Source organism: Saccopteryx leptura, chromosome 3 (genome assembly GCF_036850995.1).
Source record: "Saccopteryx leptura isolate mSacLep1 chromosome 3, mSacLep1_pri_phased_curated, whole genome shotgun sequence".
Classification (NCBI taxonomy): domain Eukaryota; kingdom Metazoa; phylum Chordata; class Mammalia; order Chiroptera; family Emballonuridae; genus Saccopteryx; species Saccopteryx leptura.
Window position 1 is genome coordinate 178,196,548 of NC_089505.1, and position 19,157 is coordinate 178,215,704.

Genomic DNA, 19,157 nt, shown 5'->3' on the forward strand with positions numbered 1-19,157 from the left:
AAGGTTATTTATCTTAGTGTGTGTTTTGAGGCACTGTTTTCTCTCTTTAAGACATGGTAAAAATATAAGCATGTTTTCCATTGAGGAATTGAGAAATAATAGACTTTATCCACAGGAAAGGAATTTTCACTCTATTCCTATAATGCTTCATGGAGTTTGGGGTCCCATCCAAACTCCGTGAAGGAGAAATTTATCTTTGGTCGAGGTGGACATAACTGGCACTGAAAGCGATTCTAGTTTTGCTGTGATTCCTGCCACTCAAGGACAATTAAGACACGATGCAATGGGCCTGACTGTGCCTTGTTCACCAGTGTTGATGTTTCTTCTGCTCAAAAGAAAGTAATTTCAAATATTTTCTTTACAGGGAATAACCAACAGATTCTGATAAAACAAAGGTACCAATTTTGTTGATAGCCATTGACTTCTCTCTCCCTCCCTTCCTCCTTCTTCCCTTCCAACCTTCCATCTTTCCTTCCTCTTTCTCTCCCTCACTCTTCTTTCTCTCCTCCTCCTCCGAATTCTTCCTTCCTCTTCCCCACTCAGTCTTCCTCTCTGCCCCCACCGTTTTTTGAATAGTTGACAACATACAGTATAACTTTGTTTAAAACCTTAAAAGATATACAATTAAAGTCTCTTTCCCATTCCTATATTCTACACTACCCACACCCTACCCTCAACCCTGCCACCCACACGTATACCCACAAGTAAACTACTGGTATTAATTTGTTTCTTTCTCCAGAGTTTTTTTCAATGTACATATTAGCAAATTTGAATAGGTATTATTATCCCCCCAAATGACAACCTACAAACCCCACTCTTCTGTACTTTGTTCTTTTCACTTACCATCATATTTTGGAGATCTTTCCATATATAAAGACATTACTCGTTCTTTTTTTTCTTTTATTTTTTTTTTTGTATTTTTTTCCTGAAGTTGGAAAGGGGGAGGCAGTCAGACAGACTCCCACATGCGCCCGACCGGGATCCACCTGGCACGCTCAGGGGGTGATGCTCTACCCATCTGGGGCGTCACTCTGTTGCAACCAGAGCCATTCTAGCACCTGAGGCAGAGGCCACAGAGATCCTCAGCACCCGGGCCAACTTTGCTCCAATGGAACCTTGGCTGCGGGAGGCGAAGAGAGAGACAGAGAAGAAGGAGAGGGGGAGGGGTGGAGAAGCAGATGGGCGCTTCTCCTGTGTGCCCTGGCCAGGAATCGAACCCAGGACTCCCGCACACCAGGCTGATGCTCTACCACTGAGCCAACCGGCCAGGGCCTCATTGTTTTTTACATACATAGTACTCTAATTGTATGGATTCCCACAATCTATTTGACCAATTCTATATTAATAGAAATGTAGGTTGTTTCTGATATTTTACAACAATGTTTTACCAAGCAACCTCACAAGGTGTCTGTTTGCACCTGTCCAAATATATCTGTAGCATAAAGTCCTGAAAATGCCCCTGCCAATCTACAGACCACATATGTAGTCCTGATAGGTTCGGACAAATGGTCTGTCACAAACATTGCACTGACCATGCTTTCGCCAACAGTGTGAAAGGCTGTAGCAGTCTTTGATGGGATTGGTCCCTGAGGCTTTCTGGGGATAAGGAAGGAGTTAGAGAACAGGGGCAGTTGTTTAATTAAGACACTGGGTTCCTCAGTGCACTGTCCATGGCTGCTTCCATTGAAATTCTTAAGCCTCAGTTTTTTATACAAGCCAAGGAGGGAATTTTTTATAATTTTATTATAACAATAAGTTAGTAGTCTTGGTTGTAAGTAATAAAATACAATTCACCTCAGTTTGGTGAGGGGCAGAATAAGGGGTAGGAAGAAAATGAAAGAAGAAAGGGAGGTGGTCATTGTAAGGCAAGGATATAGTTCATGGCATCAGAGGCAGAAATGCAGCCATACTCCCACATTCACACTTGGGAAGGGGCCGCATGCATGACATAGTGTGTATGCAAAGGACTCTTAATTTGGGTCAGGCAGCCCACCACAGGTCCAGGCAGCTGTCAAATGATAAAGTATGATCACATTGTCCAAACTGAAATCTGGGACCTACCACTCTACATAAGCAGAAAACCAGGAGGATCTCATTGAGCTGGGCAGATATTCCTAATTGCATCTGCTTCCTTCACAAATAAGATGGCTTATCTTTGTCACTTTAAAATTCTAATACAAAGAATTCTAAAAAGTAGAGCAGAAACTAAATGAATTCTAAGTGCCCAATAAATCTCTAGTTTAATTCACTCTAGTGGTTTCTGCCGTTTTCACATCACTGTGACAGAAATGAATTAGGTAAGAGCTGGACAGATTCTCACCTCTACTTTTGTTTCTATTCATGGTAGTTTTCTAAAATCTTATCAAAGAAGCTTTTTACAGTAAAATAATTTTTTTTACATATTTTAAAACAAAAGTTTGTTTTTGTGAGTATCCCCCAAAACCCCATAGATTTCAGGGCTGGTCTATAGGACATATTTCAAAGTGATGCATAATGTCACTTAGAAAAGTGAGGGTTTTTTTCAACCTAAGGACAAAATGGCCAGAAGGAAAGCAGCCAAGTCTCTGAGTAATCTTATTGAAGATTCTGTTTTCTAAGTATGACCTTATGCTAGCAACAGGTTCTAAGTAACAAGAAAACAAACCAACCTAGGAAGTCCTGTTCTGAAAGACAAGAAACTCCATGACAGCAGCGTCTGAAGGCTAATTCTCATTGTGTAACATGAATGAGTCACCCATGTCATCAGAGATTACAGACAGCTCAACAGTCACCCACCCTCTCCCTACATGTCCACAGCACGTAGCTCTCAGGGACTTCATTCACCCCACACATTTTTCCGCTCTCCCTCCCTTCCTTATTTGCTATTTTCTTCTTTTCTTTTCCATTCTGTGTTGTATTGGGGTTCTCCATAGAAACAGAAGCAATAGCATATATATGGTTTATTATAAAGAAATGGTGACTTATGCCATTACGGAGATGGCAAGTCCTAAGATCTACAGAGTTAGCTGGCAAGCTGGAGATCTGGAAGAGCCAATGATCTCATTCCAGTCCAAGTCCAAAGGCCCGAGAACCAGGAGAACCGCCGGTGTCATCTGAAACAGTTCTGAAGTTAGCAGGACCAGGAAGAGCCAATGTCTCTCTTGAGTCTAAAAGCAAGAACAGACAATGTAGGCAGGAGGAATTCACTCTTACTCAGGAGGAGTCAGCCTTTTTGTTTTATTCAGTCCTTTGACTGATTGGATAAGGCCCACCAACATTAGGGAGGGCAATCTGATTTACTTGGTCTGTTTATTTAAATGTTAATCTCATCCAAAAACACTCTTACAGGAACACCCAGAATAGCATTTGATCAAATATCTGGGTATCCCATAACCCAGTCAATTCAATACATAAAATGCCCATTGAAAGTGTCTTTCTATTCTCTATGCACTGGCCACTATTGGGTTGGACTAAGACCATAATCTTTCATGTTAGCTCTCCTGTTTCCCACTTATCTATTTTTTTCTGTACAGTAAGGTTTTAGAAAAGAGAAGTCTACACTTAATGTCTGAAATTATTCATTGACTGTTCAAACAGTGGCATTTGGCTTCTGTTCCCGTCATTCCACTGGAATTTATTTTCTTGCCTGACCTGCGGTGGTGCAGTGGATAAAGCATTGACCTGGAACATTGAGGTTGCTGGTTTGAAAACCTGGGCTTACCTGATCAAGGCACATATGGGAGTTGATGCTTCCTGTTCCTTTGCCCCCTTTTCTCTCTCTCTCACTCACTCTCTTCTCCTCTCTAAAATGAATAAGTAAAATGGGGAAAAAAAAGGTGTGTCTTATACATGGGGAAATACGGTACCTTCAACACTCACTTTTCTCTAAATCTCAGACCCATATGTATTGATAAACTGTTTATGGATTCTCTCCCCACATGACATTCCTTAGAAGAAACTGGAGCTTAACATGTCACACTAAATTCATCATTTTCTCACATTTAATTCTTAATTTTCTCTCTCTCAGAATGATACTGTCATGCACCCAGTCTCCCAAGCTTCTACCTGGGAGACACTTACTACAAACTCTCCATCTCCCTTACCTTCTAATTCCAGTTAGTTATGATACTCTATCCACTCTACTTACTAAATATCGACTTCCTCTCCTTTCACTGTCTCCCTCCATGCTCAGTCTGGGCCCTCCTCCTTTCTCATCTGGATTCTAGCAGTGTTGTAATAGATTTCTTCCCACCTCCACTACCTCAGCCTTTCCAAGTCATACACTAGATTTAGTGTGATTTTATGACAAGGAAATGTGAACAAGTTTCTCCCCAGTTAAAACTTTTCAGTCTTCCCCACTGCCTTAAGAATAAAGAGCGGAGATGATTCCAATAGTCCACGGGAGGGACAATGAACTAAAAGTGACAACTGAGACACAGAGATGGGGGCAAAAGGGAGGGAGCTGGAAACCCTATGGAGCTAGAAATGACCAGATCCCATGGCTGCTTAGACATGGGGAGTGAGAATAAAGAAAACTGCTAAGGGGAACCTTTCTATTTCTGACCTGAGTCAGTGGATTAATTGTGATCCCATTCTCTGAGACTGAGTAGCTAGACATTTCTTTCCTCATGGACAACAGCAAGCTGAGTTACCTGGGCAAGGGACCATGTCTGGGAGGCAAGGTCTTCAGGAAACCTAAAGGTCTTGGCAGAGATGAGTCGGAACCTAATAAAGAAGAAGAAATATAAAAGTAAGACCAGATAAGGAGGCAGATGAAAGTCACTGTAAATGGTCAGCGTCCAAAACTCTATAGGAGTGGAAGGTGTGGCAAACAATGTCCTCTCTTCTGCCAGGACTTTCCTAAAAATTTACTGGCAAAGACCAGGAAAAGAATCGGGGCCATGCACACAGCAAGACATTATCTAAGTACAAAATGGTTTAAAGACCCTATAACTCTGACTTTCAACATCATTTCTTTCATGATTATTGCCATGCCCTTTTTCTTGGTCAGGATTTTGGCTGTAGTTTGGAATATCTTGCTGTTTGTAGAAAAATTTTAAATGTGAATTATTTTGTTGCTATAGCCCCAGGATGTACATTTAGATGTGCGCATGAAATAATAGTCTTTTTCATCTTGTTCTTTTTCCTGAACCTTACCCATTTAAAACAAAGGAAAGGCTTGTTTTATAGATCTTTAAAACATACCTGAAAGTTTCCAATTTGTTTAAAAGCCAATCCCCTCCAGGGATTATTCTGAAAACAAACAAACAAAAAAAAGTCATTTGAAAAGCTATATGCCAACAACATTGAAACTGGTTAAATTAAGCCATGACTATTGAGCCAAATTCAAGTGTGTTCAATGCATTAAGGGACTAAATTCCTAATAAGTTCTTCTTTTTCATGGTCTGATGAGATCACTGGTATTTATTTATTGTTTTTACACAAAAGGAAAAAATATATACCATAACTAAGAAATTTTCATAGGTAGCCTGGTTAGAATCCTGGATGGCACTCTAGAGAAGGCTGAAAAATACAATTATTTCTGCCAGAGAGCAGCAAAAAAAAATCTGACTCTGCTCTGCTATGAACTGTTTTATGAAGGGTTTAATTAGTTCTGTCTCTATCTTAGTTACCTACCAAAATAAACTGTGCAGATCCCAGTGTGGCAGAAGGGCTCCACCACCAGCTAGCAAGGCTCCGTGCCCTAGGGAAATGAAATTACTATGGAAGATAAGCTAGCAAGTGTTTGGTTTCAAGAGGCCTCTATTTCAGGTCCTGATGGTGGCCAGAGAGTGAACAGCCAGTGTTCCATGCTTGGGTGTGAAGCCCTTCAGATGTGCCAGTTTGCTTCATTGAAGCAGGAGAGATTGCCAATTGAGGCTGACAGTGGAGTTTGGGATTGGGGCTCAGGAGAGGGGCAGGATTTGCTCAGGAGAGACCAAATTGCCCTCCAACAGAACCATGAAGGCAGCCCAGGGCATTTCAGCCCCTGAGCTCTGCTTTTCTTGCTCCCCGGATGGAAGAGCCCTGTCTGGCTTCCTAAGGAGGGTTTTCTGACACTTTTTCCCACAAATCTGACCCAAGTCAAGTTCCATTCCCTCAGGACATGACTCAGGTAGTTGAAAAAGAACCAGATAGATACATTCAGTTGATAATGTTTACTACTGATAAATGCTTAGCTTTTGTGCCTTTTAATTAAATAGCATTTTTACCGTAGCCTCCAAGGCAGAGCCCTGCTGCTTTTACCTGGGCCAGGGGCACTGCCCCTTCCAGTCTGGGCTTCTGGAGCCCACCCCAGGCACCCCTTCCTTTAGAAAAGAGTTGTTTTTATTTTTCTTTTCTATCACCAAGAAGTCTCCCAGAACACCAGGGAAAAAAGTCCACTTCCTCAGATACCCTCATTCATTAAGCATTTACCGAGCACCAACTGTGTCCCACATCCTAAGCTAAGTGGTAGGGAAACAAGGCTGGAGAGGCAGGTTACTCTCAGGAGCTCACCACCGAAAGGTCCCGTTTGCATAGACGCCCTCCTTTGCACATGGGTCTCCGAGTCCCACGTGGACAGTGAACATATTTCTAAACTCCAAATTCCAATATATGGTCCAAAAAATAATTGCTTTTCTAATGTGTGAGTGTTTTATACGAACGTCTTTAAAAGGTTTAAAATTAAATTGTGTTAGAAAATCCTTTAACAGATTTTCTTTACTGCAAAGAAATAAACCTTATTACATCAGGCTTTTCTGAGGGAAATCTGTGCTACACCTGTAAAACTCCTTTATGATCATAGTCCACAGTAGTTGGAAAGGGCCTGAAATATCACCTAAGTCAGGAGATTTCAATTTTTTACTTGATTTTTTAAACAATGGAACACTGTTTAAAAGCCATATATTACCAAGAGTTGCAAATTATAAATAGTTCATAGTGGAGTTGCTTGGGTCAAAGGAGAGGGGAGCGTTTAGAGCCCTCTCTTCTCATCATCCTCTCCAACCTCACCACCTCTGTGCCCCAGATTTTGGAGCTGCATGCCACAAAAATGATGACCCCACTATTTCTCATGTCTCTGGTGGGGAAACTGAGATCCAAAGAGACTGTAACTTCATTTTAACTAATTGCATCTGCAACAGCCTTGTTTCCAAATAAAGTCACACTCTGAGATGCCAAGGGTTAGGAATTCAACATACGAATCTAGGGGGTACAATTCAATTCATAGCACTGCTTTCTGCCTTGTTTGGATGAAGGCCTTGGTCAAGCCAAGGAAGTCCCTGACTCAAAGCTCTTAAGAGAAAGATGTGAGCTTGTTTGATCACTGCTGGCAAGAAGGCAGGAGAAAGAGAGGTGTGGAGAGAGATGTCCTAAGAATACATTGTAACCAGGTAGAAGGACTGAAATGAACACTAGAAGAGACACTTCCTTTATTGTCACGAGGAAGAGGGCAGCAGAAAGAGGTGTGTTTAGATGCAAAGTGAATGTGCAGATGGAAGGCGGAGGAAGGCTGAGAGAAGCCCTTCAGATGTGCCAGTTTGCTTTGTGAAGCAGGAGAGATTGCCAATTGAGGCTGACAGTGGAGTGGGATTGGGGCTCAGGAGAGGGACAGGCAATAAAACAAGAGACCATACTTACCTGGCAGGGGAAATACCATGATCACAAAGGTGGTTTTCCCAGGGCGAGGCTTATCCATTGCACTCCGGATGTGCTGACCCCTGCGATTTCCCCAAATGTGGGAAACTTGACTGCATAATTTGTGGTAGTGGGGGACTGCGTTCGCGCTCATAAATTATTAAAAAAAAAAGAGAGAGAGAGAGAGAGAGAGAAAAAAAACAAAAAAAACCCAAGAGACCAGAAGAGAGCAAAGGAAGTCTGAACTAACCCTGTGCATGACAGGCAACAGCCAGCTGTGTCTACAGTAGGCCCCCAATGCGTCATTACGGAAGGGCATCTATTATCAATGTAATAGAAACATGGGAGAATGGGAGAGTAAGAGGACCAGGGAAACAGAGACAGACTGCCTAACAGGAGGAAGGGCCCAGATGGCATTAGTGACCATAAGTTTATGGTGGCACCATCTGTAGGGTGTGTAATTTTTCCAGCAATGTTCAACAGCTGGGTGATTGAAGTAGAGAAAGTAAACAATTGAGTTCATCCAGGGATGGGCTTTACCAGAAAGAATACACTAGAAGAAGAAAGTGAAGATATTAGTAAAAGGAAGAAAGCTCAGGGGCCTAAATATATGGAGAAGGAAGTGTGAAGCGAGGAAGCTATGACTATTTCTGCTGAAGAGCTTGAGCATGTTCCTTGTTTTCTGTTGGCCAGAGCACATGGTTATTGCTGCCTCCTGGAGGAACAGATGTTACCAGATGTGGCATGTTAATGAGCTGCAAGCTAATGGGCTCTGCAGGCTGATATTCCCACTCTAAGGTGGTTCTGACTGGGCCCAGTTGGTAATTCAGCAATTTGTGTCTACAACTGTTAGAGCATGCTCTGGGAATATACATACCCCTATGAAGGTTGGTGCACCCCCTAAGTCAGTCTGCTAATATAAGTGTTATTTTATTACTGTGAATCCTCCAAGGCTACAGATTTTCTCTTAACTACCACATTCAAATAAAAAAGTGGGTATCATTATAAGTATTATTGTTATTATTATTATTATATACTTCTATTGATGCTCTCAGCAATCAACTTAGAACTCCAAGTTATTAGCATCACTTTAGTATCTTAAGATGCAAATAATAGAAATCTAAAAAATAATAATAATAAAAAGAAAACAAGAAACTTTTTAGTAGTATATTTAAAATATTTCTAACACAAACTGGTTAAAACTAAGAAAAAAGTAACAAACATTTTCAAGAGCAATGGTTACTCTCATACCCTGCTGGTGATGATATAAATTGGTACAATCACTTTGGAAAACAATTTGGTATTTTCCATTAAAGTTGAAGATATGCATATTTGTTGTCCAGCAATTCCATTTCTATGTTTATGTACAACAAAAATAAAGATCTACTTAGCAGTATTGTTCATGATGGCCTAATACTCGAGACAAGTCAGTTGTCCACCGGCATTAAAATGGATGAATATTCATACAGTGGAATACTATATAGCAATAAACATGATAAACTACAGCTATAGGCAACAACGTAGCTGAATTTCACGCACATAATGCTGAGTGGAAGAAGCCAACATGAAAAAATACATACTGTGTGATCTGTTTATTTAGAGTTCAGGAACAGGGAGTTGACTATAGTGGATAGGAATGCAGAGTTAAGTGCATAAAATAGAAAGAAAGGCACAGAGGGGATTTCATAACAGGATAGTTACCTTTAGGCAGGCTCACCCCTTACATTTGTGGGCTTAAATGGAGAACTTCATATTATAGGTCTAATTATTTAAAGTTGTAAATCAAACTTACCAGCTATTACCTAAAAGATATCATATTTCCCCTTGTATAAGATGCACATTTTTTCAAAAGATTTGGGTCTAAAAACTGGGTGCATCTTACACAGTGGTTGTAGATTTTTTTACTTGCATTTTGTACTTGTTTTTGCACTTATTGTTGAAGACAGTGATTCATAATCAGACATGGATGAAGACAAGCTAACGGTTAGGGCTGTACTCCACATAAGAAAAGAACAGGGTTGTATTGGGAAGGGCACCCAGAAAACACCTGGGGGCCTGGCAGTATTCAGTGGCTTGACCTGGGTAGCAGTTATATTTGTAATAATTGATTAAGCTCTACATTTGAATTATACAGATTTCTGTACGTGTGTTATATTTCACATAATAAAGATTTAATAAAATACCTCTCTCCATATATATTATTCTTTGTGCCATAGTTTATGGGATGCTCATAGATAGATTTGCACTGAGCAGCTGCCTTTAAGCTCAGACACCTTGGGCCATTAAAATGCGTCAAGGTGTAAACCCCAAAGGGGTAAACGTGCAGAATGTTGAGAACACAGTAACTCTCATTGCTGATTCTCTCCATTGCCTGGGTCCAATGTTCTGGATGACTGTGAATAAATTCAGGCAGAGCCAATGAGTCATGGGCCCATGTCCTCTTGCTTAGCCACTGCAAGTGCCTCAGAGAAAAATTCCTTTCCCCCTTCTTTTTTTTATTTTTTTTTATTTTTTTTTTGTTTTTTTGTTTTTTTTTATTTTTTATTTTTATTTTTATTTATTTATTTTTTTTATATAATTTTATTTTTTTAATGGGGTGACATCAATAAATCAGGATACATATATTCAAAGATAACAAGTCCAGGTTATCTTGTCGTTCAATTATGTTGCATACCCACCACCCAAAGTCAGATTGTCCTCTGTCACCTTCTATCTTGTTTTCTTTGTGCCCCTCCCCACCCCCTATCCCTCTCCCATTCCCCCCTCCCCCCCCGTAACCACCACACTCTTATCAATGTCTCTTAGTTTCACTATTATGTCCCACCTACGTATGGAATAATACAGTTCCTGGTTTTTTCTGATTTACTTATTTCGCTTCGTATCATGTTATCAAGATCCCACCATTTTGCTGTAAATGTTCCGATGTCATCATTTCTTATGGCTGAGTAGTATTCCATAGTGTATATGTGCCACATCTTCTTTATCCAGTCATCTATTGATGGGCTTTTTGGTTGTTTCCATGTCCTGGCCACTGTGAACAATGCTGCAATAAACATGGGGCTGCATGTGTCTTTACGTATCAATGTTTCTGAGTTTTTGGGATATATACCCAGTAGAGGGATTGCTGGGTCATAAGGTAGTTCTATTTTCAGTTTTTTGAGGAACCACCATACTTTCTTCCATAATGGTTGTACTACTTTACATTCCCACCAACAGTGGATGAGGGTTCCTTTTTCTCCACAGCCTCTCCAACATTTGCTGTTACCTGACTTGCTAATAACAGCTAATCGAACAGGTGTGAGGTGGTATCTCATTGCCGTTTTGATTTGCATTTCTCTAATAGCTAAAGAAGATGAGCATCTTTTCATATATCTGTTGGCCATTTGTATTTCTTCCTGGGAGAAGTGTCTATTCATATCCTCTTCCCATTTTTTTATTGGATTGTTTGTTTGTTTGTTGTTGAGTTTTATGAGTTCTTTGTATATTTTGGATATTAGGCCCTTATCTGAGCTGTCGTTTGAAAAAATCATTTCCCATTTAGTTGGCTTTCTGTTTATTTTGTTATCAGTTTCTCTTGCTGAGCAAAAACTTCTTAGTCTGATGTAGTCCCATTCATTAATTTTTGCCTTCACTTCTCTTGCCATTGGAGTCAAATTCATAAAATGCTCTTTAAAACCCAGGTCCCTGAGTTGAGTACCTATGTCTTCTTCTATGTACTTAATTGTTTCAGGTCTTATGTTTAGATCTTTGATCCATTTTGAGTTAATTTTTGTACAGGGGGAGAGACTGTAGTCCAGTTTCATTCTTTTGCATGTGGCTTTCCAGTTTTCCCAGCACCATTTATTGAAGAGGCTTTCTTTTCTCCATTGTGTGTTGTTGGCCCCTTTATCAAAAATTATTTGACTATATATATGTGGTTTTATTTCTGGACTTTCTATTCTGTTCCATTGGTCTGAGTGTCTATTTTTCTGCCAATACCATGCTGTTTTGATTGTCGTGGCCCTATAATAGAGTTTGAAGTCAGGTATTGAAATGCCCCCAGCTTCATTCTTTTTCTTTAGGATTGCTTTGGCTATTCGGGGTTTTTTATAGTTCCATATAAATCTGATGATTTTTTGCTCTATTTCTTTAAAAAATGTCATTGGAAGTTTGATGGGAATTGCATTAAATTTGTATATTGCTTTGGGTAATATAGCCATCTTGATTATATTTATTCTTCCTAGCCAAGAACAAGGTATATTCTTCCATCTCATTATATCTTTTTCGATTTCCCTTAACAATGGTTTATAGTTTTCATTATATAAGTCCCTTTTCCCCCTTCTTAACCACGATTTTAAACACTGTGTTTATCAGACTGAAATTACAAGAGGCTGTTCCCATTCTCGTAGAAGTGAAAGGAAACCAACTCTCAATTACCCTTTGTTTGGAAAGCAGTTCTAGGAAGACTGCTTTTCCCCAAAAGAGCAGCTGGTTAGTTCTGTTGCACAGTTTGCTAATCCTCTACTATGTGCCAGACACAATCTTTATTTTTCTGTCCCACATTTTAAATCTTGATAGAAAAAACATTTTTCTTTTACAAATGTCAGCTTTCTGGTCCTCAAAAAAATTTTCCGTGTGCCCCACATGGTTTAAGTACTCAGGGTTTTATTAAGAAAGTAAGTTTTGGCCCCGGCCAGTTGGCTCAGTGGTAGAGCGTTGGCCTGGTGTGCGGAAGTCCCGGGTTCGATTCCCGGCCAGGGCACACAGGAGAAGCGCCCATCTGCTTCTCCACCCCTCCCCCTCTCCTTCCTCTCTGTCTCTCTCTTCCCCTCCCGCAGCCAAGGCTCCATTGGAGCAAAGATGGCCCGGGCGCAGGGGATGGCTCTGTGGCCTCTGCCCCAGGCACTAGAGTGGCTCTGGTCGCAACAGAGATGCCCCGATGGGCAGAGCATCGCCCCCTGGTGGGCGTGCCAGGTGGATCCCGGTCGGGCGCATGCGGGAGTCTGTCTGACTGCCTCCTCGTTTCCAGCTTCAGAAAAATACAAAAAAAAAAAAAAAAAAAAGAAAAGAAAGTAAGTAAGTTTCAGTGAGGGTCCATAAAGATACAAGCGCGCGCGCGCGCACACACACACACAACACACACACACACACACACACACACACCATCCCAAAACTGAACTTTATGGATGAAAAAGAAGTGAAAAACTAGCCAGTACTAACCAACCAAGAGCCTAATCAATTCTATTTCTCCCAAAAATCAAATTCTGGGCTTTGCATCTAAGCTGTTTAAATGCCACATTGCCAAAACACCAGTTTTCCCTCTTTTCAGGAAACTAGAAAAGCCAAAGACTTCAGTGACCTTCACAAGCTGCTGCTGAGAAGTACACTCAGACATATTTGGAGGCCTCAGAATGATAAAAGTAGAAACATATTCAATTAGTTTAAAGGGAAATAATGAGGCAGTGGGGTGGAGTAGTGAAATAACAAGTTAAATCAACGACAGAACCAAAGTTCTGGATAATAGACAATGAAGGATCAATCACTCACTTCTCTCATTCAGCCTCAATCAAAAAAATCTGGCAAACATCAATCAAGAATCCTTCCAAAGTTTACCTTCTCTGTCTTTTGTGCCCTCGCGAGACCTACTTCATACCCACCCAAGAACCTGTGACAGTTTATACCATGACATTTTCTGGTTCTACCTGTTGAACTGTGGGTTCCTTGAGAACAGGTTCATATTTTACACTACCTTGAAGTTCCAGGTAATGCGTGGTAAAAGCTTCATAACTGTTCTCTTTGATTGCAGAATGAATGAATGATGGGTTCCTTTTATGACACTATGAATTTGGCTTTTCCAACTGCTATGATGCAATCCTAAGTGATGAAAAGTATCTTAGCCTTTGCTGGAGTATACCCGCTTTTACAATTTAAACCTTTTTTTTTTTTTTCAGGTTCAGAAAGCTGTGAGGACATCATATATCCTTAAGAGTTATGAAAAAGGAGGAACTGGTCAGCAGACCACACACTGGAATTGTCCTTTTCAAGATCCAGAGCTCCAACATTACTTGGCTTAAAAGAGAGAATCACCTGGAACAATGTGGGCAAGAGTGAGTAGTAATGAAAACAACATATTTTTTGTATGACTGTCTGTTATCCAGTTGAACTCAGACTGACTCCATTGAAACAGTAACACAGATGGTGTTCCCTTCTCACCCAGGATTGCAACTAACATTTAAAATTAAAAGGTTGACTTTAGGCCCCTGGGTTTTGCTCTGTTCAGTGAATCTTTTTATATGGATACACTGTGCCCACGGGAAGTCCTCTTCCATTCACAAATCTCTGGGAAAGCAGTCTTCTGGTGAACAGCTGAACATTCTGCTTTGTATGATTAGTGCTCAAGAAAGTCTGGAAATTACACTCGCTGAACTGTTCAGAGGCTGATTGCTTCCCTTCCCTGTGTACCAATCACATTTAAACCGTTCCCCTCTATTCAGTCATTCTAAAAAAAAATCAACTTGGTTTGAGTGGTGGTTAGTTAAAATAGTCAATTCTCCTACCTAACTAAGGCTCCCTAAAGGTTTTGTGGAAATGAAGTAGAAGAAGTTACATGTAATTGCACCTACAAATTGACTTCTAAGGGAGGGAGGGAGAATGGGGTGGAATTGGGGTCAGGACAGGCCTGGATTTATTTATGTCCTTATTCTTAAACACTTTTCAGTAGAGTTACCATAAGCCAGTTACTCGACTCTTTTGAATCTCTGTTTCCAAATTTATAAAATGGTGAAAGGAGGATTATCTTAAGAAAGAAATGCAAAAATGCATATAAAGTAACATGTGTTCAAAAGGAAAAAGGTTAATTCATTTATGCACTTAGATCATTCATCTGTTGTCTGTTTCCCATGGAGAACCAACCATCAGCACAAATGAGAAAGCTCTAGGCAGTCTCATCATTCCAAAAAAGGCCCCATTTTATTTGCAAGGGGAATGGCTTTAAGTTAAGTAAAACGATAAATGTTTTCATTAATCATTTTGACAAATATTTGAAAAATTTCTGTGGAAGTCTTTAAAATCCAGTTAGATTGTATTTACTGTGATATTTTAAAATAAAGTAATGGCCTCTTTAAAAATAACCCTAGTCCTAGAATTCTATGACAAAAATCTGTCACAGAATCAGACACCTCAAATTATAAATCAAACTGGAACAAATTACTATTATTTTTGATTCCTTAAGTCATTCGGCATGCACATTAATTTCTCAATGAAGAGTGAAACGAAAATCGTCTTTTCTCATTTTTAAATACCTACTCAGCCAGTTTTATTAAGTGGAGATAAAAACAGAGCAGATAGAAAGGGGAGAGAGAACGAAGCATAGTATTTTATAAAGCAAGCCAGTAATACATTCCATACAGGCTCCTGCAATGAACATTAACACCATGCTTTTATTACAAATACATGTTGATTCTCAACTTCTGGTATTCTAGCCTGGAAAAATAAAGCATTCTTTCACCTAAAATCTTCAATTTTCTTTAGAATTATCTATGTTCAGAGTCCATGGAGATCACTAACTCTATCACTGCTGGGTGGGTTTTTTTAATCATTAAATTTTATTTCAATAATTCTATATATACACACTTTCTTGTAATTTCATGCTAGACTAAGTAGAATGTAAATATTTGGAAATTACTAGTATCACTTAATAAAAAGGAGCATTTATTCCTTGTCATTCATGCTTCCTAAGGACACATTCCTGTTGCTCTTTGGGGGAAGTATGATGGTTAAAAAGGTAGACCAGAAGTCACACTGCCTAATTTGAACCCCAGCCCAGACACTAACAAATAACCCTACCTGGAACACATTATCTAATGTCTCCGTGCCTCAGTTCTTTTAGCTATTAAACAGGGCTGAGTTGTTTAGAGCTATGCTTGGCACATACTCATGAAGTATAAGCCCTCAGAGAAGATCCAGTGAAACAAAGTTTCACAGCACAGAGAAAGAAAAGTCTATGCAGCTAAAAATAAATTATGAAAGGAAAAAGATGGGAGAAATAGTGTGAGGAAAGGCCTGGTCAGAGAATGGCCCTGTGGGAATTGCACAGGTTTGCCTCAGTGGCTCCCCTGAGCTTCCTGATGCTGGGATCTTTCTGGTTCCAGCAGCAACAATGAATATACCATGAGAGCATGGCCATCAAAATCTGTTGAAGAAATCTGTGCTAAACTCATAAATACTTTTAATAGTGAGCCCCTTAAATAAACAAAAACAAACAAACAAACAAAAAACATATAATAGCCGGGCCTAAGATAACTGTGCAAAGACCAAAGACCAATGAGAAGAAGGAGGAGGGCCCATGTTCACACTTGGAGAGCCCTCTGCAGTCTGGAGGAAGGCTGCACCGTGCAGCCTTCTTATGCCTTTCCACATTCATTGGTGTTGTGGAGGCAGCTAGCTCCAGTTCCCCGAATCAACTGTGTTCCTGCTTCTCAGTGAGTTCACCTAGGTAGCTTGACAATGGCCATAGTGGGGGTGTTTACACCACAGAAATTGGCAAAGATTACACATCAGGCAGTTTGGTTTTGTTTCATTTTCAGAAAGCTGGTGGTTAAACATTTCCCAATGTACCACTGAGAATGATAAAGAGTCTGGTTCAGAAAACTGGAAAAACTGAAAGAAAAAAATATCTGATAATGTAAAATATTTTGTTTTGTTTTTTTGGAATTCCTTAGTTTTCCCCTTTATTCCAAGGCAGGAAACTGGGAATTGGACACAGTCTGTTATGCTTAATCTAAAGGAAAAAAGCCAGACTGAACTACTGCCTCATGAGCGGTCAAAAACTATTAACTGACAGAACTTAAAAATTCTGGGGTTTTTTTTTCCATTAAATACAAGTTCAGGCCCTGGCCGGTTGGCTCAGCGGTAGAGCGTCGGCCTGGCGTGCGGGGGACCCGGGTTCGATTCCCGGCCAGGGCACATAGGAGAAGCACCCATTTGCTTCTCCACCCCCCCCCCCTCCTTCCTCTCTGTCTCTCTCTTCCCCTCCTGCAGCCAAGGCTCCATTGGAGCAAAAATGGCCCGGGCGCTGGGGATGGCTCCTTGGCCTCTGCCCCAGGCGCTAGAGTGGCTCTGGTCGCGGCAAAGCACTGCCCCGGAGGGGCAGAGCATCGCCCCCTGGTGGGCAGAGCGTTGCCCCTGGTGGCCGTGCCGGGTGGATCCCGGTCCAGCGCATGCGGGAGTCTGTCTGTCTCTCCCCGTTTCCAGCTTCAGAAAAAAAAAAAAAATACAAGTTCACCTCAGGTTCAAACTAGCTGTTAGACTGTGTATTTACATCTGCCATAAGTTTATGATAAATGTCCTAAAAAGGAAGATGCAATAAAGTGAAATAATTCGTATACTTTTTTCTCACCTTTTAAACATATGATTATTCTGACATTTTATGGAATATGAAGACTATCTATTTAGAATGATTACCTTACCACCTTACACCTAAATGACAATTTAACCTGTTCATATTTCTAGATAGTTCTTTGGGCATAAAGATGAAAAAATAGGGACTTGCAGTGGACCAGCGGGGCTCCAAATAACGGTGCGGAATTAAGGAAACACACTTGTCAAAACAAAAACGATGGGACAGGGAGGACTCTTCAAACTGCCTGGCAGTATCTGAGTGCCTCATAGCCCCAGTTCACTTTATTATATAGACATATGCAAATCAAGGACCCTGATACAAAGTTGCACATCCAAGGCTAAGACAGGAACTCTCCCAAGGCAAAAACAGGGTACATTAGTGAAATCTACAAACATCTGAAACAAACAAAGAGTCAGAGGAAGGGCATGTAAATTGCTTCCAGCAACCCAAGGAAGCAAGTGGAATGGGTGCAAATATTCAGCATCAAAGCCAAATATGGAGATGGAGGGGGGAGAACTTAGCCTTTTGCCAAGCCTCGAATCTATAATGACTTTTTGCCATTAACAGTCCACAACATATCCCCTTTTTCTTTTTTATTTTTAATTTGTGTGCTGAGATTTGCACTTATCTGATTTCCCAGTTTCCCAGATTCTAATTTGGAGACAGACGGAAAAAATACAGAACAAACACAAAATTAGTATAGCCAATGCTAAGAGATACCCAAAACAAGTATACTAATACATCACAGTGATTAAAGCCTTTAAGCAACTCTTGGCTAATACAACAAGAATCTATAAAAGAGTAATGTCCTTAACGTGTTCACCAAGTCCAAGTTGGCACCAACACCATTCCAAATCTCTGAAAATGGAACCCAACCCCAGTTCAGTCCATCAAAAACTGTCACAGGAGCAGGAATCCAGGAAAAGTCCACATTCAGGAAAAGTCCACATGGCACTGGAACTGCTGTCACACTTCCATACTCTGCAGCTAGCATCAAAGTCCCAATGACCGCTGCTCCCAGCTGGCAATGACCCAGGTAGACTGGAAAAGCCATCTGCAGCACGCATGAAGACGGAGCTTCCTTTTTTTTTAAACTTCCAGTGTCCCTTCTTCCTCACAGCAAAAACATGCAAACCTGGCAGGCTTTGGCTTAAATGACCATCCTTTCCACTGTTGAAGCAGGGCTCTGATGAAGTTCCAGTTAGAGCGTTGGAGCCTTTGAGGGCATATGCCAAGAGCTAGTATTTTACCTGATCTTCTTTGGGCTTTTTCGGTCTCTTGGTACCTTAAAAGCCATGCTCAGAAGATCTCACTGAGGGGCTTGAGAGTCCTTATCTGCCTATATATATGGAGCTATTCGGAAAAGGACAAAACAGTGTTATTAGCTGGAATCAAATAAAAATAAAAAAGGGGTAGTAGTTTGCAGGACAAAAAAATTTGGCATCTCTTGTACATCAGCATTCAAAAGAAACTGTTTGAAGTAAAAAGCATCACAGGGTAGACCTGCAGGAGCTCCAGGACATGACTCCCCCCCTTTCTTTTTATATTATTTACAATTGAATCTTCAAGCAAATGTTAAACACACTTTACAATATTTTGACTTCAAAGATTGCAAGAAATTTTTGACTTTGTTACCTTTTAACAAAAATAGAGTAAATGCACCTTTAAGCAACATTCCCACACTTATCAAAACACCCCCTTAATATTAATTAACAGGCACCTTAAAGAGTACATATCAATACTGAAAAATCCCAGTGTGATCTTCATTATTCTCCTATAGTAAAAAAAATCTTTACACTTTTATTATGTAAATCTATGCTGCTTCAAGCCTTTCACTTGCAGCCTGGAGCAGCCTGGCCAAACCAGCAAGTCTTTTGGATCCAAAATGAGGGTGCTTTACTTATTCCAAACAAAATTATATTTATGTAGGGAAATGAAATTATTTTTATTTTGTTTTCAATACTAGAGCTGGCATTTCCAAAATTATTATTATTACTACTTTTCATGTAAGGACTTAATTCAGGCCTTATAAACAAAGACACTTAGACATTAAACAAAGACTTCACATACAATCACACAAATCAAGAGTGAAACCCGGGGTTTTAGAGATTAAACTATGGCCTGCTTGATCTTAAGTAGGGCTACCTTAATAGGAACGTAATAAGGATATATACTAAACAGA

General features: G+C 40.3%; 1 protein-coding gene, 1 long non-coding RNA gene and 1 other non-coding gene across 3 annotated transcripts in view; 2 read left to right on the plus strand and 1 right to left on the minus strand.

Moving 5' to 3' along the window:
* The window catches only part of NEDD9 (neural precursor cell expressed, developmentally down-regulated 9), a 223,069-nt gene that overhangs the window by 66,424 nt on the left and 137,488 nt on the right, over positions 1-19,157 (plus strand). The window contains exon 2 of the mRNA XM_066376924.1: positions 13,527-13,682. Within this exon, the coding sequence (XP_066233021.1) occupies positions 13,671-13,682 (12 nt within the window). The 5' untranslated portion in view covers positions 13,527-13,670. The remainder of the gene's footprint in view (positions 1-13,526; positions 13,683-19,157) is intronic.
* LOC136397753 (uncharacterized) lies at positions 2,956-5,233 on the minus strand. Its single transcript, XR_010749913.1, has 3 exons — positions 5,185-5,233; positions 4,632-4,704; positions 2,956-3,146 (listed from the first exon to the last, which is right to left on the minus strand). It is a non-coding gene; the product is annotated as an uncharacterized lncRNA (long non-coding RNA).
* Positions 7,592-7,753, plus strand: LOC136401715 (U1 spliceosomal RNA). The gene has a single exon (XR_010750721.1). It is a non-coding gene; the product is annotated as a U1 spliceosomal RNA (small nuclear RNA).